Here is a 27,512-nt window from a genome sequence, read left to right on the forward strand (position 1 = left end):
AAGCACTTCACATTTATAGCTAACATTTACATTTCCCCCTGAAATGGGCACTGCATACCCATGATTATCTATGCAATTTCCCACTGAAATGGGCAATGGACATTCAAGGTGTCACATGCTTTCAGTGTATAGTTTATTCTGTGTGGTCACACTGTTGTAGTGGTACTAGCAGTAGTTTGCTTATCTGGTGTCACATGCTTTCAGTGTATAGTTTATTCTGTGTGGTCACACTGTTGTAGTGGTACTAGCAGTAGTTTGCTTATCTGGTGTCACATGCTTTCAGTGTATAGTTTATTCTGTGTGGTCACACTGCTGTAGTGGTACCATCAGTAGTTTGCTTATCTGGTGTCACATGCTTTCAGTGGATAGTTTATTCTGTGTGGTCACACTGTTGTAGTGGTACTATCAGTAATTTGCTTATCTGGTGTCACATGCTTTCAGTGTATAGTTTATTCTGTGTGGTCACACTGTTGTAGTGGTACTATCAGTAATTTGCTTATCTGGTGTCACATGCTTTCAGTGTATAGTTTATTCTGTGTGGTCACACTGTTGTAGTGGTACTAGCAGTAGTTTGCTTATCTGGTGTCACATGCTTTCAGTGTATAGTTTATTCTGTGTGGTCACACTGATGTAGTGGTACTAGCAGCAGTTTGCTTATCTGGTGTCACATGCTTTCAGTGTATAGTTTATTCTGTGTGGTCACACTGGTGTAGTGGTACTAGCAGTAGTTTGCTTATCTGGTGTCTCAAACTAACAGTGTATGGGTCTTTCTTTTGTTTGATTAGGATTCATGTTCTATTAGATCAGCTTAAGAAGAGCAGGAAAAAAAATGAACTTTTTGTGTTTATATTGTTTTATCACAGATTATCTTCTTTCTTTCATGTTTTTCATAAGTGTACCATCTGGTCATCTCTAAGTTATGGTCCTATCTGGTTTGCTCTTTGACATGGTACTATCTGGTCAGCTCTTTGACATGGTACTATCTGGTCAACTCTAAAGTTATGGTCCTATCTGGTCAGCTCTAAGACATGGTACTATCTGGTCAACTCTAAGACATGGTACTATCTGGTCAGCTCTAAGACATAGTACTATCTGGTCAACTCTAAGACATGGTACTATCTGGTCAGCTCTAAGACATAGTACTATCTGGTCAACTCTAAGACATGGTACTATCTGGTCAGCTCTAAGACATAGTACTATCTGGTCAACTCTAAGACATGGTACTATCTGGTCAGCTCTAAGACATAGTACTATCTGGTCAGCTCTAAGACATAGTACTATCTGGCCAACTCTAAGACATGGTACTATCTGGTCAACTCTAAGACATGGTACTATCTGGTCAACTCTAAGACATGGTACTATCTGGTCAACTCTAAAGTTATGGTCCTATCTGGTCAGCTCTAAGACATGGTACTATCTGGTCAACTCTAAGACATGGTACTATCTGGTCAGCTCTAAGACATAGTACTATCTGGGCAACTCTAAGACAAGGTACTATCTGGTCAACTCTAAGACATGGTACAATCTTGTCATCTCTAAGACATGGTACTATCTGGTCATCTCTAAGACATGGTACTATCTGGTCAACTCTAAGACATGGTACTATCTGGTTGACTCTAAGACATGGTACTATCTGGTCAACTCTAAGACATGGTACTATCTAGTCAATTCTAAGACATGGTACTATCTGGTCAACTCTAAGACATGGTACTATCTGGTCAACTCTAAGACATTGTACTATCTGATTAACTCTAAGACATTTTGTTGCTGAAATCATGCAATAAGGCAGTTTTTTGTTGAAATCATGCAATAAGACAGGGTTTTCTTGAAATCATGCAATAAGGCAGGGCTTTGTTTGAATCATGCATTAACACAGGGCATCGTTGAAATCATGCAATAAGACAGGGCTTTGTTGAATTCATACAATAAGACAGGGCTTTGTTGAATTCATGCATTAACACAGGGCATTGTTGAAATGATGCATTAACACAAGGCTTTATTGAAATCATACAATAAGACAGGGCTTTGTTGAATTCATGCATTAACACAGGGCTTTGTTGATATCATCCATTAACACAAGGCTTTGTTGAAATGATGCATTAACACAAGGCTTTGTTGAAATCATACACTAAGACAGGGCTTTGTTGAATTAATGCATTAACACATGGCATTGTTGAAATGATGCATTAACACAGGGCTTTGTTGAAATCATACAATAAGATGTCATTGTTGAAATCATGCAATAAGACAGGGCATTACTGAAATCACGCATTAACACATGGCTTTGTTGAAATCAAGTAAAAAGACCACACTTTGTTCTTTGTTAAAACTGTGCAATAAGACAGGGCTTTGTTCAAATCATGCAATAAGACAGGGCTTTCTTGAAATCATGCAGTAAGGCAGGGCTTTGTTGGAATCATGCATTAACACAGGGCATTGTTGAAATCATGCAATAAGACAGGGCTTTGTTGAAATCATGCAATAAGACAGGGCTTTGTTCAAATCATGCAATAAGGAAGGGCTTTGATAAAATCACACAATAAGGCAGAGCTTTGTTCAAATCATGCAATAAGACAGGGCATTGTTCAAATCAAGCAATAAGGCTGGGCTTTGTTGAAATCATGCAATAAAGAAGGGCTTTGTTAAAATCACGCAATAAGGCAGGCCTTTGTTCAAATCAAGCAATAAGGCAGGGCTTTTTTCAAATCACGCAATAAGGCATGCCTTTGTTCAAATCATACAATAAGGCAGAGCTTTTTTCAAATCATGCAATAAGGCAGGCCTTTGTTCAAATCATGCAAAAAGGTAGGGCTTTTTTCAAATCATGCAATAAGGCAGGCCTTTGTTCAAATCATGCAATAAGGCAGGGCTTTGTTCAAATCATGCAATAAGGCAGGCCTTTGTTCAAATCATGCAACAAAGCAGGGCTTTGTTCAAATCATGCAATAAGACAGGGCTTTGTTAAAATCATGCAATAAGACAGGGCTTTGTTCAAATCATGCAATAAAGCAGGCCTTTGTTCAAATCATGCAATAAGACAGGGGTTTGCCTTTTTAAGTATCCAAACAAATGTCAAGGTTCACTTTCATACACCTATTACGAGTGTGCAAAATCACACAAGTTTGGCCTATATGACATTAAGTTTGGTCATGTTTTAGAATCAGAGGTGTTTTGTGGAAACTATTCTACATCTTTCAGTAGTTCTGACCATGACCTTTGACCTGCTGACAACAAAATCATTGGATTCTGCTTTGTTTCACAGTACAAGCCATTTATACTGTCTGGTCAAATTATGTTCTTCATCATCACAAGCACCAAAGGCAACAATTTGCTTCACTCTTTTCTCCAATGGCTATCTCAGATGAGATTTTCTTCTTCCCATGAACATGTATAAACAAATATGTCATGAACAAGCCAATGAAATAAACTCTTACATTACAATAGATGTGACCCATTGATTGAAAGGAGACCATGTATGGAGGAGAAAATTCGATTAGGTCGCTCAGTTTGTGTGAAATATCAAGAAAATTTTACTCTGGTTCACAATGATTTGTTAAGCAAGTTTATGTATATGTAACAAAAATGAGAAAGTCTTATTGCAGGAGGCAATAAGTGTAATGAGATCGCAGTGGAATTTCACCCATGGGTTTCATCAATATTGGTTTTATAAATAAAATAATATTGTAAAAGCATTCTTTTATAAGTAGAAAACTTCAACTTGATATTAACATCAGCATGAGCTTCTTTACTTGTCAAATAATACAACCTCCATTAAAATGTAACTACCACAGCCATTGTTCAGTAAAAGCAATGTTTCTCTTTGCCCTTAGATAGAATGTACCTTGTGTGTCATATTCCCTTTTTCCCACATATAAATGTACCATGGTTGTCATACTCTTTACCCCTACATAAATGTACCTTGTTTGTCATATTCCCCTTTTCCCATATATAAATTTACCTTGGTTGTCATGTTCCTCTTATCCCCTTCATAAATGTACCTTGGTTGTAACACTCTTTCCCCTACATAAATATAACCTGGTTGTCATATTCCTCTTATCCCCTACAAAAATGTTGGTTGTCATATTCCTCTTTACCCTACATAAATCTACCTTGGTTGTCAGATTCGTATTTACCCCTACATTAATGTATCTTGGTTGTCATGCTTCTTTTGTCCCCTACATTAATGTACCTGGCTTGTCATATTTCTCTTTTCCCCTACACAAATGTACCTTGGTTGTCATGTTCCTCTTTTCCCCTACATAAATGTACCTTGGTTGTCATATTCCTCTTATCCCCTACATTAATGTACCTGGGTTGTCATATTTCTCTTTTCCCCTACATTAATGTACCTTGGTTGTCATGTTTCTCTTTTCCCCTACACAAATGTACCTTGGCCATCATATTCCTCTTTACCCTACGTAAATCTACCTTGGTTGTCAGATTTGTATTTACCCCTACATTAATGTATCTTGGTTGTCACGTTTCTCTTATCCCCTACATTAATGTACCTGGGTTGTCATATTTCTCTTTTCCCCTATATAAATGTACCTTGGTTGTCATGTTCCTCTTTTCCCCTACATAAATGTACTTTGGTTGTCATATTCCTATTATCCCCTACATAAATGTACCTTGGTTGTCATGTTCCTCTTTTCTCCTACATAAATGTACCTTGGTTGTCATACTCTTTAATTCTACATAAATGTACCTTGGTTGTCATATTCCTCTTTTCCCATATATAAATGTACCTTGGCTGTCATGTTCCTCCTTAACCCTACATAAATGTACCATGGTTGCCAGATTCTTATTTATCCCTACATTAATGTACCTTGGTTGTCATGTTCCTCTTTTCCCCTACATAAATGTACCTTGGTTCTCATACTCTTTACCCCTACATTAATGTACCTTGGTTGTCATGTTCCTCTTATCCCCAACATAAATTTACCTTGGCTGTCATATTCCTCTTTTCCCCATACATAAATATATTGTGCTTGTCATGTTTCTCTTTTCCCTTACATAAATATACCTTGGTTGTCATGTTCCTATTTTCCCCTACATAAATATACCTTGGTTGTCAAATTCCTATATTCCCCTCTATTAATGTGCCTTGGTTGTCATACTCTTTTCCCCTACATAAACATACTTTGGTTGTCATATTCCTCTTTTCCCTTACAGTAATGTACCTTGGTTGTCATACTGGTGGGTGCTCTGCCACTCAATGCCTGGTTAAATATTTTTCCACGGAAAGCTGAGTGTACAGTATTAAAAAAGCTTGATTTTCCACCTCCAGTTGGACCAAGAAAGAGGATGTTGACCTCTGGGAATGACACATCACAATCTAGTGCCTCCTTGACTGGGACATAGTTTTCCAGCTTTGTCTTTAGACCATCCAGGAACTGATATAAATAAATAAATAAATTAAATAAATAAGGAAAGAATATAAACAAAAGTACATCAGGTACAACCGGAACTTTAAACAATGATATTTGGTTTCTGTTTTTTCATTCACCAAATGAACATCTTTCAATGACAAATAAAAAACTAGTTTGATATTATTTCCAGTGTTTCTCTCCATTCCAAATAATTCAGAATTGCTTTTGGAAACACCAATATTACATTCAATTAAATAATAAACATTAGTATATTCAGCAGCAACATCATGAATTTGCTTCATGTTAATGCACAGTTAACAGTATATACTGGTATTCAGATGATCTGTTCATGTATAATGTGCTTAGAGACTAGGTTCTATTGTCAATGGAACATCCTCAGCCTTTTTTGTCACACCGTCAAAAAATACACCAGATGCAACAAATGGCCATTTTAAATTGCCATCATTCTCATGGTTGTCACGTCATTATACTGTGGTTGATTACATCACTACTTTTTGTCATTCAAAATTGCAAAAATGACAAAAATTTGCAGAACAGGCACTTCACTAATGGCTGAAACACGTATGAAAATTACTGGCTATGCCTCTCTTTAACTATACGGTTTAGTCTAATATGGTCTACTATATATATGGAGAACATCTCCCAAAAGATGAGATATGAATAGTCAAATATAGTCTATGTATATGGGAATCTAAAAAATGAGACATGTATTGTCCAATATGGTCTATGTATGTGGGCATCTAAAAAATGAGATATGTATTGTCCGATATGGTCTATGTATGTGGGCATCTAAAAAATGAGATATGTATTGTCCGATATGGTCTATGTATGTGGGCATCTAAAAAATGAGATATGTATTGTCCGATATGGTCTATGTATGTGGGCATCTAAAAAATGAGATATGAATAGTCAAATATGGTCTATGTATATGGGAATCTAAAAAATGAGACATGTATTGTCCGATATGGTCTATGTATATGGGAATCTAAAAAATGAGACATGTATTGTCCGATATGGTCTATGTATATGGGAATCTAAAAAATGTGACATGTATTGTCCGATATGGTCTATGTATGTGGGCATCTAAAAAATGAGATGTATAGTCTGATGTGGTCTATGTACATGGACATCTCAAAAATGAGATATTGTAACCTCATGGGTCTGGAAAATTACTCAGGGATTTTAGCTTTCTTTTTCAGACCTTGAAGCTACAAGGGTTCATCTGACTTTAGCAATAGAGATAAAACAACAATAAAGAAAGATTAAAAATCCAGGACAGATTTATTCCAACATTCTCATCTGTAAAACAGAACTACACCCTTTTTACCAGTTTACAGATTCAACTTTTACTTACAGAATTATACCAGTAGATACAACTGTAATGGATATATTTCGATTAGCTAAAAACCAATCTAATTTACTAAAAACTAAGCTCGAGTGTTAAACATGTGGGCAATAAGGTTTTGAATTTCGTAATCTGAATTTGGGTTTCCAAATTCCTGTGTAGAAAATTCGTCTGCTTTTGGGAACTTGTAGTTTAAAGTCTAAGTTCCAAATTGTTCTTCAAAATTACGTACAATAAATTTTCCTTCTGCAAGAATTACCTCTCTCATTTTTCTTGACTTAATCTTAGTTCTAGATCTTAACCAACCCTTTTCTTCTATCCGTCTACTACCTTATCTTTCTACCCTTATCTGTCACCGACTTGGGACAAGGACGCTGTTTATATACAAGTTTGGCACGTGTAAGCATTCTGGTAAACAAAGCATTGATTGGTGGGTATTGCAATCGATCGGCCAATCCAAATCGACCATGCTGACGGAACATGACCGCACGACAGTAATACACACAACTCAGTGTTTTATTCCTTCGAATTTAACCTAGTATTAGACAATATAATCAGTCATGACAAACCTGCATGAATATATTATTCTCATCTTCGAATGTTGTGCAGGTAATTTAATTTTAAAATCTTGTATTGTTGTACAAAATACGCGAACGGGTAACGAACATTGTTATGTACGAGGGGACATCTCAAAATGGCTACAATCGACTACAAGAACGTGTTGTGGGTAAAATCAGCGGATTCGAAGGTACATGAAGTAGCGGCACAGCACTACCCCTACCTTGTAAGAATTGGTCCCCAATTCAGCGATCACAAGAAAGCAAGTTTTTGGAAATAGGGTAAGTTAAGGCCGAAATACACGTTACCCAAGTTCATTTCGTAAACAATTACAAGATTTCTTTCAATATCAGTTAGTTCTGGTTTTAAGTCTAATGATGTTTAATTTATATATTACATTACACAATATTTTACAGCTTAACATTGAACAAACAAAATACAATAGGTGAAAACACTGTTGAATATTCTGTGCCTTGTGCATGGCAATAATCTCTCTCTCTCTGACATATCCAATCATTGGTTTCAAATGCTATAAGTTAAAAGAACTTGGAATTTTAGCACAAGTTTCACTAGTTTGGATGACATGCACCTTTATCTTCAATGTGCATTATAACAAATGGGAAATTAATGTTCATAAAAAAAAAATACACAATTATATATTGCATATTGTCACTTATAGTATATTCTACACATGTAAAAAAAATTTTTTTTATGAAATACCTATACCAACAATAGTATGAAATGTATTTATATACATTTTTAGGGACATGGTTTATGATTATACTGAAATCATTCAATATATGCTTTACATATATTATAGATACAATATTTCATGCTTACCTACATGAAAAATCTCAATAACACATAAATATAATCATTCTGTAATAATTACTGCCAATATTATATCTTAATTAATACCAGTTCTATGTAAAGTTACACTGATTCCAGAAGTTCATAGTTCTTCAATCACTTGTATCCACTTGAAGTTACACAATCCATGAATCCATTGATGTCCTTCCGATAAGTTTTGAATGTCACTTTTAGAGGAGAAATTCTTGATGTATGTCCACACTGCACAGTTCAGGAAGAACTTCAAGACAGGAACCATTTTTCATGTTTTCAACTGTTGTCATTCATCAGTTTCATAAACAATCTCCCGACTCAAGTATCTGATTCATTTTCATTACAATATCTGTTTTCATGTCATCATTTTCAAAGCAATGTTCTCTTTATGGGAAACATTATACCTCAGTCATTAATTCATAAATCAGTTTCAAATAATTTTCTCCAAATCTTTTCTTTTTAAACAATTCAGATATTTTATATATATATATATATATATATATATATATATATATATATATATATATATATATATAATTTTTATTTTTATTATTATTATTATAATAGTTTGGTAAACCAGTGAGGTAAGTTCACACCTTCATATAGCCTTAATTTGTCATGGTGGACCACTTTCGGTTTTTGTTTGGGCCCTCCTTTTATTCTATACAATACATCATTAATTTTATTCAGGATTTGATAAGGACCTTTCCAGGGTCTTTGTAATTTTTGACTTAACCCGATTTTTCTGATTGGATTGTAATACCAAACAGCATCACCTTCTTTATACTTATTAAAATTTATCTTTGTGTCATAGTTTCTTTTCATACATTTGCTAGACAAATTCATTCTTTTTCTTGCAAACTCGTGTACTTTCTTAATTTTAGATTCAAGATTATTTGCATACTCTGTTTTTTATTTTTGTTCATTATCATTCTCATTTATTTCAGGTTTTCCGAGTACCATGTCAATGGGAAGAACTATATCTCTACCAAATGTCATCATGCTGGGAGTTATTCCAGTTGATTCATGAACTGCTGATCTGTACGCCATCATGACCAAAGGTAAGATTTCATCCCAGTTATCTTGATGTGAGGACACAAATGCTGAAAGCATGTTATAAATGGTTCTGTTAGCTCTCTCTATCATGCCATCACTTTGGGGTCTGGCAATAGAAGTTCGTGTTTTCTCAATTCCTAATATTGTACAGATCTCTTTGAAAAGTTCTGACTCAAAATATGTTCCTTGATCTGTGTGAATAAGAAGAGGTATTCCAAATCTTGTGATAAAATTATCAATCAGTTCTTTTGCTGTAGTTTTAGCATCAACCTTTTCTACTGGGTATGCCTCTGTCCATTTGGTAAAATAGTCACCTATGACCATTATGTATTTATTTCCCTGTTTGGTCCTAGGAAGTGGACCTATAAAGTCAATAGCCACTCTTTCCATAGGAGCACCTACATTGTAGGTTTTCATGGGTGCTTTTGGTTTCCTAAGAGAAGATTTTCTACTGGCACACACATCACATTTCTTGCACCAATTTTCAACATCTTTATTCAGCCCATACCAAAAGAATCTCTGTTGCACTTTTTGTAGAGTCTTTGCAACTCCTAAATGTGCAGCTGTGATACTGTTATGTAAGTGTGTAAGTATACATCCTTTTAAACATTCAGGAACAACAATTTGCATGGTGACTGTCATTCCATCATCACTTTCCCATTTCCTATACAAGATATCATTTTCTACTACAAAGGAATCAACCTGTTTCCAGTAGTATTTTATTTCAGGACAGTAATGTGAAATATCTGACCATTCATATTTCTTTTCGCTTGTCACCATCCCCTTCACCACTTTCAGAACTGTATCATCATTTTGTAAATGGGGTAATTTGGACATATCAAAGTTGTCCATATTATCTTTTGACTGATAAGTAATATTTCTCTCTGTACTTATGCTACTGCCAGGAGATGGGAGTTTCTTCCTAACCTCTTTTGTAACATAACAGAGTTTATCACACATACACTTCAAGTGATTACAGTTTTCACTCAACACTCGTGGTTTTTCACCATGTGGAATCTCTGACAGATTTCTCACTAGAGTATTGTCATTATAAGAGTATCCAATGACCACAGAACACACAGAATGAAGCAAATAATAGATATTGTTTCTACAGGGACTATGCATAGTAAAAATATTGTGATTAGTGATATGAAAATATCACTTTTATATGACTCTTTATTTATCTCTTTGTTCTTTGAGTTTACCTGGTATGGAATAGACATGGAACCTATTTGATTTGGGAGCTTAGAAATACAAGCTACCAATTCTTTCTCTGATTCACTTTCAGCATAATTTTCAACTCTTTCACAATAGGTACAGTTCATTTTGACACATGGATGTCTTGATAATGCATCCGCATTGGAGTGCAATCTGCCAGCTCTGTGTATAATCTCAAAATCGTAGGTAGCCAGAAAAGTCAACCACCTAGCTAATTGACCTTCTACCATTTTACAATTTATCAGCCTTTTCAGACTACCATGATCAGTCCTCACTGTGAACTTCTTTCCATAAAGATAGTGATGAAAATGTTTGACCGCATTTACCACTGCAAGAAGTTCTCGCCTTGTGACACAATATTTTCTTTCAGTTTTTGAGAAACATTTACTAAAATAGCTAATTACTTTTTCTTTTCCATTTTGGATTTGGGAGAGTACTGCTCCTTGACCCACATTTGAGGCATCACAATCTAAAATAAATATATCATTTTCAGTAGGGAATGCCAAGATTGGTGCATTTATCAGTGCATGTTTTATATCCTTGAAGGACTGCTCACATTTCTCAGTCCATACAAATTTTCTACCCTTTTCAGACAATTCATGAATAGGTTTGGCCAAAGTAGCAAACTGATACACATATGATCTGTAGTAACTTGCCAAAGAAATGAAGCTTCTAGCTTCTTTTACATTTTTAGGGGTTGGCCAGTCTCTTACTGCTGTGATTTTATCTGTACTTGTGCCCACACCAGCTTCACTTATAGTATGACCTAAAAATGTGACCTCTTTTTGAAACAAGTTACATTTCTTTGGATTCAGTTTCAAGTTAGCGTTTTTCAGTCTTTGAAAAACTATCTCCAAATTGGTGAAGTGTTCTTCGAAGGTTTTTGAATAGCAGATTATATCATCAAGGTACAAAATGACCATTTTCCACAAGGGACCTGAAAATGCCATCTGGACAAGACGAGTGAAAGTCGCAGGTGCATTGCAGAGTCCAAATGCTAATCTACGCCATTGCCATTGTTCCCCTCCTGGTATGGAGAAGGCAGTTTTATGTCTATCTTTTTCATCAATTTCTACTTGCCAATAGTCTGATTTCATATCCAGACAAGACCACCATTTTGATCCTGCTAAAGCATCTAAACTATCATCTATTCTAGGCAATGGTTGAGAATCTTTGACAGTAACATCATTCAATCCTCGAAAATCACAACAGAACCTTACAGAACCATCAGATTTAGTCACCATTACAATGGGAGCATTCCAAGGGCTTTGTGGACATTTTTCTATAATTCCATCTTCCGCCATCTTTTTAATTTCGTTCTCTGCAACTTGTCTTTTAGCAAGTGGTATTCTGTAAGGATATTTTTTAACAGGTTTTTCATCTCTTGTATCAATTTGATATTTTATCAAGGTTGAATGACCTATATCACTTGAGGATGCAGAAAAGATACTCTGATGTTTCATCAAAAATTGTTTTAACTGTTCCGTTTGTTCTTTATCCAGATTTTTAGAAGACCTTACAAACATATCTGCTAAATGGTCTGGTAATTGTTGAACACTACCCCCTTTTTGGTTTACTGCACCAGCAGGTGTACTGTGTACAACTTGAACTGGTTGTAATTCTGCAGTAACAGTATTTTTGTACAGTTCAACTGGTTTTTCTCCAAAATTTGCTATTCTGAGAGGAATGTATCCATTTTTAGGCTGTACTAAAACTTTTGCTACTAGTAGACCAGTTTTCTCCACAAATTTTGAGAATGGTTCAGTTAAGCCCATGGCATCCTTATCACACAGGTCAATTGGTCTGCCATTTACAATTACTTCAGATTCAGGCAATATCACATCATTTTCAGTTAAAGCAATTCTACAGCACACAGTTTTCTTTTCATCTGATTTCATATAGCATGGTACTTTTTCTCCTTTTACATTTAAATAACCTTTACTAATAATAGGGTCACACTGGTGTTTCTTTAAAAAGTTAATACCAAGTATGCCATCTTGTTGTATGTCTGCTAACAATACTTCATGTGTGAAAGTATGAGTCCCTAACATAATTTCTACCTCTGCTTTACCATCAAAAGGTTGGCTTTCTCCCGTTACAGTTAAAAGCATACTTTTGACTGGAGTCACCTCTGGTTGTGAGTTTTCTGACCAAGATTTTACTACTTTACTACTTAGAATCGTAACATTTGCTCCAGTGTCACACAACAAAGAAATGCAATTTCCATTTATTTTAACATTTACAAAATATCCTGTATCAGTCCCTAGATTGTTTAGTTTGATCAATTTGGACCTTTCTTCCTTTACAGTCGCGCTTCGGTCCCCAAGCTTGACCCATTTCTGTTTCCCTGACCTCTGGTCTGTCTGTCAGTATTATCCCATTTGTTTCTAAAAATATGGTTTGGCTTGTACTTTTGATTTTGATTTCTATCTCTTTGTTCAAGAATTTGTTTTCTGTTAGTACTGTGTGAAAAGTTTTGAAACCATTTTCCACTGTAATCTCTTTGGCCAACATTTCTTCTGACATTGTCATTCCTATCTACTTGTTTTTTGTTCCAGTTTTTGTATTCTTTTTTTTCTGTTTCTGACTGCAATTTTTCTACTGTTTCAGACAAATGTTCTAGCCTTTGTACAATTTTATCTAGCTTGCCCTCATTAGGTACAGCTTCTATTTCAGACAGGGAGTTCACATTTTTCTGTCTCTGTTTATCAGCTAGTTTGTGAGCTTCCATTTTAACAGCTATTGTTTCAGCCTCATTTAGTGTTTTAGGACTACCTTCTCTTAGTCTTAATCTGGTTTCAGAGTCCAGCAAGGCATCAATAAAGTAGTCCAGGGCTAAAATTTCAATGATTTCACCAGTTGCATCAGGATATGCCTGTCTGGTCAGTTTCTTGATGTTTTGCGCTAATTCAGAAATTGACTCTCCCTTTTCTCGAACTCTAGATTTAAGTTGAGTCCTGTATATTTCAGCTTTATTTAGAGTTCCAAATCTGGATTTTAATACTTTTACCAGATTGTAGTAGTCTTTCCTTTGTTCTGGTTCAATTTCATTAAGCATAGAGTGAGCAGTACCAGTGAGACTGCTAGCTAAATACAATGACTTTGAATGATAATGCCAGTCATTAAGTTCTGCAATAATATTGAACTGAGTTAAGTATTCATCTATGTCAGTCTGACCGTCATATAGCTGAGGTTTAATCCTAGCCTGTTTATTGCTTCCCATTATCTCATGAGTAGGTGTGTGTTCTCTACTACTTCTGATTCCACTGTTTCTTTGTAGGCTGGGGTTTTCTATTTCTCTAGTTCTGGAATTTTCATTTCTATTTTCAATCAAATGTAACTTTTGATGTAGATGATACAATTTTGACTCGAAATCTTCAAATGTAGATTTCATGTGGTCTGCTAGGGTGAGTACTGTATCTTTAACTTCTGTTGCTAAACTTGTCATTTGTTTTTCTAAATTACTCTCCAGTTTACCATAGGGACTTGAATCCCTTGACCTTATTCCATCACTGTTATCATCAATTTCAGTTGTCACACTTTCAGTTTCATTTCCTGCTTCAGATTTCATATACATGTCTTCCAAACGTAATAAATGTGCATTTTGCTCCATTTCCAAACCTGATCAATCACTTTTAAAAAAAATAAATTGTTTATATAAATTTTATCTACTATTGCTGGAGTCAGATTTTTATTTCATTGTTTCTTTTCTTTTTCCAGAATGATCATCTCTACCAGATTTTCAAGAGAGAAGATAAAATTTTATTAATAAAATTTAAGAATTGTGTTAAGGTGTTATTCTCTTTTCTTTGATTAGATCATTATGATCCCACTTCTGACTACCTAATCTGTAACCTCATGGGTCTGGAGAATTACTCAGGGATTTTAGCTTTCTTTTTCAGACCCTGAAGCTACAAGGGTTCGTCTGACTTTAGCAATAGAGATAAAACAACAATAAAGAAAGATTGAAAATCCAGGACAGATTTATTCCAACATTCTCATCTGTAAAACAGAACTACACCCTTTTTACCAGTTTACAGATTCAACTTTTACTTACAGAATTATACCAGTAGATACAACTGTAATGGATATATTTCGATTAGCTAAAAACCAATCTAATTTACTAAAAACTAAGCTTGAGTGTTAAACATGTGGGCAATAAGGTTTTGAATTTCGTATCTGAATTTGGGTTTCCAAATTCGTGTGTAGAAAATTCGTCTGCTTTTGGGAACTTGTAGTTTAAAGTCTAAGTTCCAAATTGTTCTTCAAAATTACATACAATAAATTTTCCTTCTGCAAGAATTACCTCTCTCATTTTTCTTGACTTAATCTTAGTTCTAGATCTTAATCAACCCTTTTCTTCTATCCGTCTACTACCTTATCTTTCTACCCTTATCTGTCACCGACTTGGGACAAGGACGCTGTTTATATACAAGTTTGGCACGTGTAAGCATTCTGGTAAACAAAGCATTGGTTGGTGGGTATTGCAATCGATCGGCCAATCCAAATCGACCATGCTGACGGAACATGACCGCACGACAGTAATACACACAACTCTGTGTTTTAATCCTTCGAATTTAACCTAGTATTAGACAATATAATCAGTCATGACAAACCTGCACGAATATATTATTCTCATCTTCGAATGTTGTGCAGGTAATTTAATTTTAAAATCTTGTATTGTTGTACAAAATACGCGAATGGGTAACGAGCATTGTTATGTACGAGGGGACATCTCAAAATGGCTACACTCGACTACAAGAACGTGTTGTGGGTAAAATCAGCTGATTCGAAGGTACATGAAGTAGCGGCATAGCAATATGTATATATCTAATATTATCTATTATGTACATAGGCAATATCTGTGAAAATGAAATATGTATAGTCTATATATGAACTAGTACATACAAAGGCATCTTGAGAAGTGTACTGTCTATAGTAAATGTCGTACAGGTCATGTGGGCATTTAACACCCCCCATTTCAGTAACAAGTGCCACGTTTTAGAATTTGAATCTACATACCTTTAAATACCAATTATTCACTTTATTTTGATCCTCATGCATCTATACTCATTTGGAAGGTCATTATTTACATGCCCCAAGATGTACAAAAGGCAAAATCAATGTTAAAGTATATGGACAGTTTTGGACAAGATCAACCTAAAGGTGTGATCCAGTACAATCTGGACTGAATGTTGTATGCTGTGATGTCACAATGAAACCTATGCATGTTGATAAACAAATCTGAAGCACCTTATAGTGATGATTAGACTCGAAATGCATATTTCTTGAACCAGTTAATACCTGGCCACCATTAAAAATGTCCACAGCAATCGATAAACTTAGGCTGGAGGTTTTTTGGTGGCAATTAAAGTGCAGAACATTCAATAATCAGGATTTAACATGCTTTGGTTAAACAAATTGGTATTAAATTTTAAAACAATGGTTTATATTTAATTTAAGCTGAATTATTTGCACATTCATAACCTGAGTGACTTTTACTATAAATAAGATCACTAAAAATCAATAGTAAAATTAACAGCAAAGATTCAGTTATCACTGAGAAATTTTGAAATGATATATCTGGGTCTATGTTGTTTGTAGGAAAGTGCACTTTATACACAGAATTATAAACTCAGTAACTTCTGGATATAATGAGCTTAATTATTTTTTACCTCTGAACTCCATTCAATCCCCTTCCGCCATGTATTCTCTTCAAAGTGTGACCTTTTAGGATCTAAAAATATATAACATGATAAATCTCAAATATGTAAAACATATCTCAGAAATGTGTAATATATCTCAAATATGTATAACATATCTCAGAAATGTGTAATATGATATATCTCAAATATGTATAACATATCTCAGAAATGTGTAATATGATAATCTCAGATCAAACAAAAAATATTATCTCATTTGTTTTCACAGAATATTTATTTCACTGTTTGATATCTTTTACTTCAAAATGAGCTCCAAAATTCTGTCCACTGACCTGTATTCTACACTGAAAAGATAGCCTATATTAAATATAGTAATTAAATACAGTATTACACTATAATATCATTTGAACATGAAAAGATAGCCTATATTAAATATAGTAATTAAATACAGTATTACACTATAATATCATTTGAACATGAAAAGATAGCCTATATTAAATATAGTAATTAAATACAGTATTACACTATAATATCATTTGAACATGAAAAGATAGCCTATATTAAATATAGTAATTAAATACAGTATTACACTGTAATATCATTTGAACATGAAAAGATAGCCTATATTAAATATAGTAATTAAATACAGTATTACACTATAATATCATTTGAACATGAAAAGATAGCCTATATTAAATATAGTAATTAAATACAGTATTACACTATAATATCATTTGAACATGAAAAGATAGCCTATATTAAATATAGTAATTAAATACAGTATTACACTGTAATATCATTTGAACATGAAAAGATAGCCTATATTAAATAAAGTAATTAAATACAGTATTACACTATAATATCATTTGAACATGAAAAGATTACCTAAATTAAATAGTGTTACATTATAATATAATTTGAACACAAAATCTGGAGAATTGTTTAAAAAATAAGCATAAAAAATGTGTTCATTGGATATGGATGCCCCACCACCTATCCAGCCGAATGTACACAAAAATTCACAGCAAATAAAACTTAAAGGGCCAAAACTCTGCCAAAAAAGTATTGGAAGGGGCTGACAGAATGATGGGTACATGTACATCTGATGTCAGTAATGAAAGCCAAGTTTTCAGGAAATAAATCAAAAGCCACTGAACTAGTCCCACACACAACAATTATATATTTACAAAGGCAGCATAACTTGAATGTGATGATAAACTCACATTCATAGGTTCACGTCATATTTTTAATAATATCTGCCAATGAGACTAGCTATGCACACAAGAATAATCATTGTATATACAGTTAACATAAAGTTCACACACAAGAATTTTGTGATGCTTGCATGTACGTAGTGGTATCTACAATTCGTAGGAATGTGTCAAGAGGCTCAAAATGTTTATTAAAATTTTCAATGGTCCACTACTCAATCTTCTGATGGGCAACCATTATTTAATGACACCTGCTGTGGTTAGCACGTCTGAATAAAAATAAGCAAGGATGCATTCCACGCTAATCACCTTCACTATGCAGTTTACATTGTATACCACTGATAAATTCAATTTCTAATAATTTCATTACTTTTTTGTAGATCTGCATGAAATTTTATATACCAATCAAATGTCTCCTGAGTAAAGTGGCACATTTTTAAATGAAACAAATAAGTTTTTAATGAAAAATCAATGCCCTTGAGTACAATTTATACTTGCTTATAAAGCTAGTCCAACTGCTAACAGCACAGACCCAAATCTGACACTGCATAATGTACTGGCAGATCTGAGTCTGCACTGTTTGTTAGCAGGAATCAATAGAACAACATCGACCCTGACCTGCAGGAATCAGTAGAACAAACAACATCGACCCTGACCTGCAGGAATCATAAGAACAAACAACATCGACCCTGACCTGCAGGAATCAATAGAACAAACAACATCGACCCTGACCTGCAGGAATCATAAGAACAAACAACATCAACCCTAACCTGCAGGAATCAAGAGAACAAACAACATTGACCCTGACCTGCAGGAATCAATAGAACAAACAAAATTGACCCTGACCTGCAGTCACATTATTTGATGACAGATCAGAATCTATGTTGTTTACAGTTTGACTTCACTCATAAATACTTATATACAGTAGGTGTAAGTATTTAAATTACAACAATTCATCAATTTATAAAAAGAGAAAAGTGAATGATATTCATCATTTAAAACCATATCTCAATTTTTGACAAAATGACATGAACACAATATATAATAATACCTGTATACTTGTGATGTCCAAGAACATCAAATCTTAGTGTAACATGTTCATTCCATGTTTGTGGGTTGATGCGAATGAAGTTGGCCAAAACAGGGCATGGAAAATAGTTAGTTTCTATTGTTTCTTGGTCACTGTTGCCACGAAACACCTGAAAAGTAATTTGGGGAAAATTTTCTATTACTTGGGTGCAATTTGCATGGGGAAAACAAGCAGTTATTACTCTGGTGTAATTTGCATGGGGAAAAAATGCAGTTATTACTCTGGCATAATTTGCATGGGGAAAATATGCAGTTATTACTGTGGTATAATAGAAACTTTAAATCATGTCAAAGACAAAATAAGCTAAAAGAGTGAATTCATGTATACTGACTACCACATAATGTAATTACAGTTGTATTCTTATAGTTATATGAAATTTTTTATTACTTTAGTTGTAAACTGTGGAGAAAAAAAATGACAAAACAAAAAAGGCCATTGTATTAGTAATGAAATATGTTTTAGACAAAATTATTCATTAAAGACACTTGGTGTAAAGTATCAAAAGGAAAGAAAATGAATAGATACATACATACATATATACATACATACATTAAAAATATAACATGGCTTTTAAATGTTGCTATAAATGAATTAAACATGGTGAAGAATTTCATCCAACCCCAACCCCCCTTGCCTCTGTCTCTCTTGTGCACGAGGGAGATAATATAGGATGTGGAGTGATAAAAAAAAAAAAAACTGAACTTGCACCAAGTACCCTACAAGAACCTGGGACTTTGTAACAGTTAGGTGTAAATGTTCAATGGGATTTTAATACAGTGTTCACATTACCAATGATACAAAGTTGCAATTGCCTGTCAAGATTTGTATGGTACATTTATTTGAAAGGAGGAATACACATACTGTCATCTTTTTAATGCTCTGTTTATTTTATTTTTTTCTTAATGTATTATAAAACCTATTAATATATAGGTCTAAAAACATATTGTTTAATATTGAAGTGTCCACTCTACTCTCATTAAACCATGTCCCCACTCTACTTTCATTAAACCATGTCCCAACTCTACTCATATTAAACCATGTCCCCACTCAACTCTCATTAAACCATGTCCCCACTCTACTCTCATTAAACCATGTCCCCACTCTACTCTCATTAAACCATGTCCCCACTCTACTCGTATTAAACCATGTCCCCACTCAACTCTCATTAAACCATGTCCCCACTCTACTTTCAATAAACCATGTCCCCACTCTACTCGTATTAAACCATGTCCCCACTCTACTCTCATTAAACCATGTCCCCACTCAACTCTCATTAAACCATGTCCCCACTCTACTCGTATTAAACCATGTCCCCACTCAACTCTCATTAAACCATGTCCCCACTCTACTTTCAATAAACCATGTCCCCACTCTACTCGTATTAAACCATGTCCCCACTCAACTCTCATTAAACCATGTCCCCACTCTACTTTCAATAAACCATGTCCCCACTCTACTCTCATTAAACCATTCTCTTTCACTGTGTGGTTGGTTAGGCAGCAGACTAACTGACAAATAAAGAAACATAGTGACGGGCAATGAATAAATACCATTATGGTAAGTCTCCCAACCCTACCATCAAACTCTCTCTCACCTCTCTCTCTCTCTCACACATAATTTGTCACCATGTTTTACAACAGTGTCTCTATCTCCCCCCAATCTCTCTCTGTCTCTGTCTCCCTCTCTGTCTCCTTATCTCTCTGGATCTTCGTAGAAAGATACAAGCAAAAATCCGTACAAAAAATAAGGGTGGCAGATTTTTGTCTGTGTCGGGCAATGTCTCTGGGCCTATGAATGATGGAAAAATTTAGTCACACGAAACAACAAAAAGGAGAAAATTAGAAATGATGGATATAAACAATTGCATTGTTGGTACCAATGTTAATTAAATCACAATAATGACTCAGATGAACTGTAAATACATTTACATGTTTAAATTACCTCTTGGTGGTTATTCATTTCACTTATTTTGTAGTTACCAACTCATTTAAATATGCTAGTGATTATGTGAAAGCCAGTATATATATATATATATATATATATATATATATATATAAAACTAAATTTATAGTTATCATAGCAAAATTACAATTATTATTTATATATTATGTTTGTAACTCGTTAACTCCAACTGTGAACAGCACTGACCCTGATCTGCCATCACATGATACAGCAGCAGATCATTATCTACACTGGCTTAGGATGGGGCTATTACAGAGATTGGGCTATTACAGGGATGGGGCTATTACGGAGGTTGGGCTATTACAGAGATGGGGCGATTACAGGGATGGGGCTATTACAGGGATGGGGCTATTACAGGGATTGGGTTATTACAGGGATTGGGCTATTACAGGGATAGGGCAATTACAGGGATTGGGCTATTACAGGGATGGGGTTATTACAGGGATTGAGATATTACAGGGATGGGGCTATTACAGGGATTGGGCGATTACAGGGATGGGGCTATTACAGGGATTGGGATATTACAGGAATGGGGCTATTAAAGGGATTGGGATATTACAGGGATTGGGATATTATGGAGACTGGGCTATTACAGGGATGGGGCTATTACAGGGATTGGGCTATTACAGAGATGGGGCTATTACAGGGATGGGGCTATTACAGGGATTGGGCTATTACAGGGAATGGACTATTACAGGGATTGGGATATTACTGGGATTGGGATATCATGGAGATTGGGCCATTACAAGGATGGGGCTATTACGGAGATAAGGCTATTACAGGGATGGGGCTATTACGGAGATTGGGCTATTACAGGGAAGGAGCTATTACAGGGATGGAGCTATTACAGGGATTGGGCGATTACAGGGATGGGGCTATTACAGAGATTGGGCTATTAGAGGGATGGGGCTATTACGGAGATTGGGCTATTACAGGGATTGGGCTATTACGGAGATGAAGCTATTATGGAGATGGGGCTATTACATGGACGAGGTTATTATGGGGATGGGTTATTCCATATATACGTAATGTAGGGATATTCTGAGAGTACAGACTTGGGGTTCAAGGACTGTTGAGACTAGGCTGTATTTTTTAAACAAAAATTAAAGTTAAGGTTACTTTTTCAGTGTCTTACATAAGGATGGGGCCTATATTTCATTACCTATATAGATGCCAGTACCGTTTCTGGAATATTTTTTGGGCGGTGGGGGTGGTGGGGTAAACTGAGAACAAATATCTAATAGATGTCATAGAATGAGACATGATATGGATTATTAAAGCAAGGAATGGACGGGTACCCAGCCCGGTCACTCTGACCCTAATTACCCCTTATTAGCATTCCCAGGTTTTCTAGTCAGTCCTGATTACCCTTACTGACACATAATATAGGTCAGTCTATCCTCAGGTGAAATGGGGTAGGGGTTAAGAAACCTCCAAACAAATTCATCCAACCATTTTTTTGTAGCAGATCTGGACATATGTTGCTTGCAGTTGGGTGCAACTTATATGCAAGTATATATGGTACCTTGTCTTCTCCATTCCTCTCTTTAACTGGTGTCCAGCTTCTGCCATCCAGACTGTAGAAAACCTTGAAAGACTTGACATATTGCTTGCAGTTGTCATTGACAATGCTTCTACCTTGGGTCAAAACCCCATGGACAATGCTAACTCTATTGAACTTCACCTGAAGAACAGATATAAGAAACTGTTGTCTCATTGGTGCATAAGAAAGATGCCAGCTTTATCTAATTCTCTCAATTCATGTAAGTAAAATGAAGACTCAATAAATAAATAATTTTATGGAATTATATGCTCGCAAAATTTACTTTTCCCCAAAATCAGTAAGGAAATCAACGGCATCATAAATACTGATATATGAGTCAGTACAATATGAAAGTGAAATAATGTGAACATAGTTTGGACTGGTATATCAAACTATTTATAGAATTTCTAAACATAAACAATAGCTAAATTTACAAAGATGTTTACTATATATATATATATATATATATATATATATATATATATATATATATATATATATATATATATATGGCAAAGTACTCAAAACAAAACCAGTGTCTCATTTTGAGAGCAGTCATTGATGTTAAGTTACCATACAGAGAAAGCATAGCAATACAATATCAAAACTATGAAGACTTCCTCAAAATGAAAAATAAATAATCAAGTATCAAATTGTTTTTTAGTCAGTTTTGGAACATAACATTTGCATCATAAATGATAGATCCCAAAATGAGACCAATTTTATGCCAATAGCACAAGTTCTTAAATGTGTTTGACACTGCATTAAAAGTATTCTTGGTGAACAAATTTTAGAATATAAAGCACACTACTGATCAAATGTTTTGATTTATCAGATACGAGTAAGTGTTTTTGGTCTGTTTTTACTTTCTGATTGAACTTCTCTGTCAGCTTCATACACAAAAGGTTCTCTTAAAAATTAATGGCATACCCAGAATACATGATACAAGTGTTACAGAATACCTGGCAATACTAGACTGTCCACACTGGCTTAATGAATGACAAATGTGTCCTTGTACTTTAACCTTACACTTGTCACCAATGCACTCCAATTAGGCCACTAGCAACAACACTGGAAAAATTGCAACCTAGCATTGCAGCTTTGCTTCAGTGTTACAAGAGAGTCCAAAAACCTAAATTTATTAAATAGGTGTAATTTTGATATGCATTTATTAAATAGGTGTAATTTTGATATGCATTTATTAAATAGGTGTAATTTTGATATATATTTATTAAATAGGTGTGATTTTGATATGTATTTATTAAATAGGTGAGATTTTGATATGTATTTATTAAATAGGTGTAATTTTGATATGTATTTATTAAATAGGTGTAATTTTGATATGTATTTTTTTAAATAGGTGTAATTTTGATATGTATTTATTAAATAGGTGTGATTTTGATATGTATTTATTAAATAGGTGTAATTTTGTTATGTATTTATTAAATAGGTGTAATTTTGATATGTATTTATTAAATAGGTGTAATTTTGATATGTATTTATTAAATAGGTGTGATTTTGATATGTATTTATTAAATAGGTGTAATTTTGATATGTATTTATTAAATAGGTGTGATTTTGATATGTATTTATTAAATAGGTGAGATTTTGATATGTATTTATTAAATAGGTGTAATTTTGATATGTATTTTTTTAAATAGGTGTAATTTTGATATGTATTTATTAAATAGGTGTGATTTTGATATGTATTTATTAAATAGGTGTAATTTTGATATGTATTTATTAAATAGGTGTAATTTTGATATGTATTTTTTTAAATAGGTGTAATTTTGATATGTATTTATTAAATAGGTGTGATTTTGATATGTATTTATTAAATAGGTGTGATTTTGATATGTATTTATTAAATAGGTGTAATTTTGATATGTATTTATTAAATAGGTGTAATTTTGATATGTATTTATTAAATAGGTGTAATTTTGATATGTATTTATTAAATAGGTGTGATTTTGATATGTATTTATTAAATAGGTGTAATTTTGATATGTATTTATTAAATAGGTGTAATTTTGATATGTATTTATTAAATAGGTGTAATTTTGATATGTATTTATTAAATAGGTGTAATTTTGATATGTATTTATTAAATAGGTGTAATTTTGATATGTATTTATTAAATAGGTGTAATTTTGATATTTTTTTATTAAATAGGTGTAATTTTGATATGTATTTATTAAATAGGTGTAATTTTGATATGTATTTATTAAATAGGTGTAATTTTGATATGTATTTATTAAATAGGTGTAATTTTGATATGTATTTATTAAATAGGTGTAATTTTGATATTTTTTTATTAAACAGGTGTAATTTTGATATGTATTTATTAAATAGGTGTAATTTTGATATGTATTTTTTAAATAGGTGTAATTTTGATATGTATTTTTTAAATAGGTGTAATTTTGATATGTATTTTTTAAATAGGTGTAATTTTGATATGTATTTATTAAATAGGTGTAATTTTGATATGTATTTATTAAATAGGTGTAATTTTGATATGTATTTATTAAATAGGTGTAATTTTGATATGTATTTATTAAATAGGTGTAATTTTGATATGTATTTATTAAATAGGTGTGATTTTGATATGTATTTATTAAATAGGTGTAATTTTGATATGTATTTATTAAATAGGTGTAATTTTGATATGTATTTATTAAATAGGTGTAATTTTGATATTTTTTTATTAAATAGGTGTAATTTTGATATTTTTTTATTAAATAGGTGTAATTTTGATATGTATTTATTAAATAGGTGTAATTTTGATATGTATTTATTAAATAGGTGTAATTTTGATATGTATTTATTAAATAGGTGTAATTTTGATATGTATTTATTAAATAGGTGTAATTTTGATATGTATTTATTAAATAGGTGTAATTTTGATATGTATTTATTAAATAGGTGTAATTTTGATATGTATTTATTAAATAGGTGTAATTTTGATATGTATTTATTAAATAGGTGTAATTTTGATATGTATTTATTAAATAGGTGTAATTTTGATATGTATTTATTAAATAGGTGTGATTTTGATATGTATTTATTAAATAGGTGTAATTTTGATATGTATTTATTAAATAGGTGTAATTTTGATATGTATTTATTAAATAGGTGTAATTTTGATATGTATTTATTAAATAGGTGTGATTTTGATATGTATTTATTAAATAGGTGTAATTTTGATATGTATTTATTAAATAGGTGTAATTTTGATATGTATTTATTAAATAGGTGTAATTTTGATATGTATTTATTAAATAGGTGTAATTTTGATATGTATTTATTAAATAGGTGTAATTTTGATATGTATTTATTAAATAGGTGTAATTTTGATATTTTTTTATTAAATAGGTGTAATTTTGATATTTTTTTATTAAATAGGTGTAATTTTGATATGTATTTATTAAATAGGTGTAATTTTGATATGTATTTATTAAATAGGTGTAATTTTGATATGTATTTATTAAATAGGTGTGATTTTGATATGTATTTATTAAATAGGTGTAATTTTGATATGTATTTATTAAATAGGTGTAATTTTGATATGTATTTATTAAATAGGTGTAATTTTGATATGTATTTATTAAATAGGTGTGATTTTGATATGTATTTATTAAATAGGTGTAATTTTGATATGTATTTATTAAATAGGTGTAATTTTGATATGTATTTATTAAATAGGTGTAATTTTGATATGTATTTATTAAATAGGTGTAATTTTGATATGTATTTATTAAATAGGTGTAATTTTGATATGTATTTATTAAATAGGTGTAATTTTGATATGCATTTATTAAATAGGTGTAATTTTGATATTTTTTTATTAAATAGGTGTAATTTTGATATGCATTTATTAAATAGGTGTAATTTTGATATGTATTTATTAAATAGGTGTAATTTTGATATGTATTTATTAAATAGGTGTAATTTTGATATGTATTTATTAAATAGGTGTAATTTTGATATGTATTTATTAAATAGGTGTGATTTTGATATGTATTTATTAAATAGGTGTAATTTTGATATGTATTTATTAAATAGGTGTAATTTTGATATGTATTTATTAAATAGGTGTAATTTTGATATGTATTTATTAAATAGGTGTAATTTTGATATGTATTTATTAAATAGGTGTGATTTTGATATGTATTTATTAAATAGGTGCAATTTTGATATGTATTTATTAAATAGGTGTAATTTTGATATGTATTTATTAAATAGGTGTAATTTTGATATGTATTTATTAAATAGGTGTAATTTTGATATGTATTTATTAAATAGGTGTAATTTTGATATTTTTTTATTAAATAGGTGTAATTTTGATATTTTTTTATTAAATAGGTGTAATTTTGATATGTATTTATTAAATAGGTGTAATTTTGATATGTATTTATTAAATAGGTGTAATTTTGATATGTATTTATTAAATAGGTGTAATTTTGATATGTATTTATTAAATAGGTGTAATTTTGATATGTATTTATTAAATAGGTGTAATTTTGATATGTATTTATTAAATAGGTGTAATTTTGATATGTATTTATTAAATAGGTGTAATTTTGATATGTATTTATTAAATAGGTGTGATTTTGATATGTATTTATTAAATAGGTGTAATTTTGATATGTATTTATTAAATAGGTGTAATTTTGATATGTATTTATTAAATAGGTGTAATTTTGATATGTATTTATTAAATAGGTGTAATTTTGATATGTATTTATTAAATAGGTGTGATTTTGATATGTATTTATTAAATAGGTGTAATTTTGATATGTATTTATTAAATAGGTGTAATTTTGATATGTATTTATTAAATAGGTGTAATTTTGATATGTATTTATTAAATAGGTGTAATTTTGATATGTATTTATTAAATAGGTGTGATTTTGATATGTATTTATTAAATAGGTGCAATTTTGATATGTATTTATTAAATAGGTGTAATTTTGATATGTATTTATTAAATAGGTGTAATTTTGATATGTATTTATTAAATAGGTGTAATTTTGATATGTATTTATTAAATAGGTGTAATTTTGATATTTTTTTATTAAACAGGTGTAATTTTGATATGTATTTATTAAATAGGTGTAATTTTGATATGTATTTTTTAAATAGGTGTAATTTTGATATGTATTTATTAAATAGGTGTGATTTTGATATGTATTTATTAAATAGGTGTGATTTTGATATGTATTTATTAAATAGGTGTAATTTTGATATGTATTTATTAAATAGGTGTAATTTTGATATGTATTTATTAAATAGGTGTAATTTTGATATGTATTTATTAAATAGGTGTAATTTTGATATGTATTTATTAAATAGGTGTAATTTTGATATGTATTTATTAAATAGGTGTAATTTTGATATGTATTTATTAAATAGGTGTAATTTTGATATGTATTTATTAAATAGGTGTGATTTTGATATGTATTTATTAAATAGGTGTAATTTTGATATGTATTTATTAAATAGGTGTAATTTTGATATGTATTTATTAAATAGGTGTGATTTTGATATGTATTTATTAAATAGGTGTAATTTTGATATGTATTTATTAAATAGGTGTGATTTTGATATGTATTTATTAAATAGGTGTAATTTTG

At 31.9% G+C, this 27,512-nt stretch overlaps 1 protein-coding gene across 1 annotated transcript in view; it reads right to left on the reverse strand.

Annotated features, from left to right (window-relative positions):
* Nucleotides 1-27,512, reverse strand: part of LOC149808040 (interferon-induced protein 44-like) — a 48,857-nt gene that overhangs the window by 10,807 nt on the left and 10,538 nt on the right. Inside the window, exons 3-6 of the mRNA XM_089972923.1 lie at nucleotides 21,862-22,020; nucleotides 18,336-18,483; nucleotides 16,086-16,147; nucleotides 5,181-5,393 (exon numbers count right to left, since the gene is read on the reverse strand). Of these exons, the coding sequence (XP_089829049.1) occupies nucleotides 5,181-5,393; nucleotides 16,086-16,147; nucleotides 18,336-18,483; nucleotides 21,862-22,020 (582 nt within the window). The remainder of the gene's footprint in view (nucleotides 1-5,180; nucleotides 5,394-16,085; nucleotides 16,148-18,335; nucleotides 18,484-21,861; nucleotides 22,021-27,512) is intronic.

The sequence above is a fragment of the Sinohyriopsis cumingii genome, chromosome 1 (assembly GCF_028554795.1).
Source record: "Sinohyriopsis cumingii isolate HCF-2022 chromosome 1, ASM2855479v2, whole genome shotgun sequence".
NCBI classification, from domain to species: Eukaryota; Metazoa; Mollusca; class Bivalvia; order Unionida; family Unionidae; genus Sinohyriopsis; species Sinohyriopsis cumingii.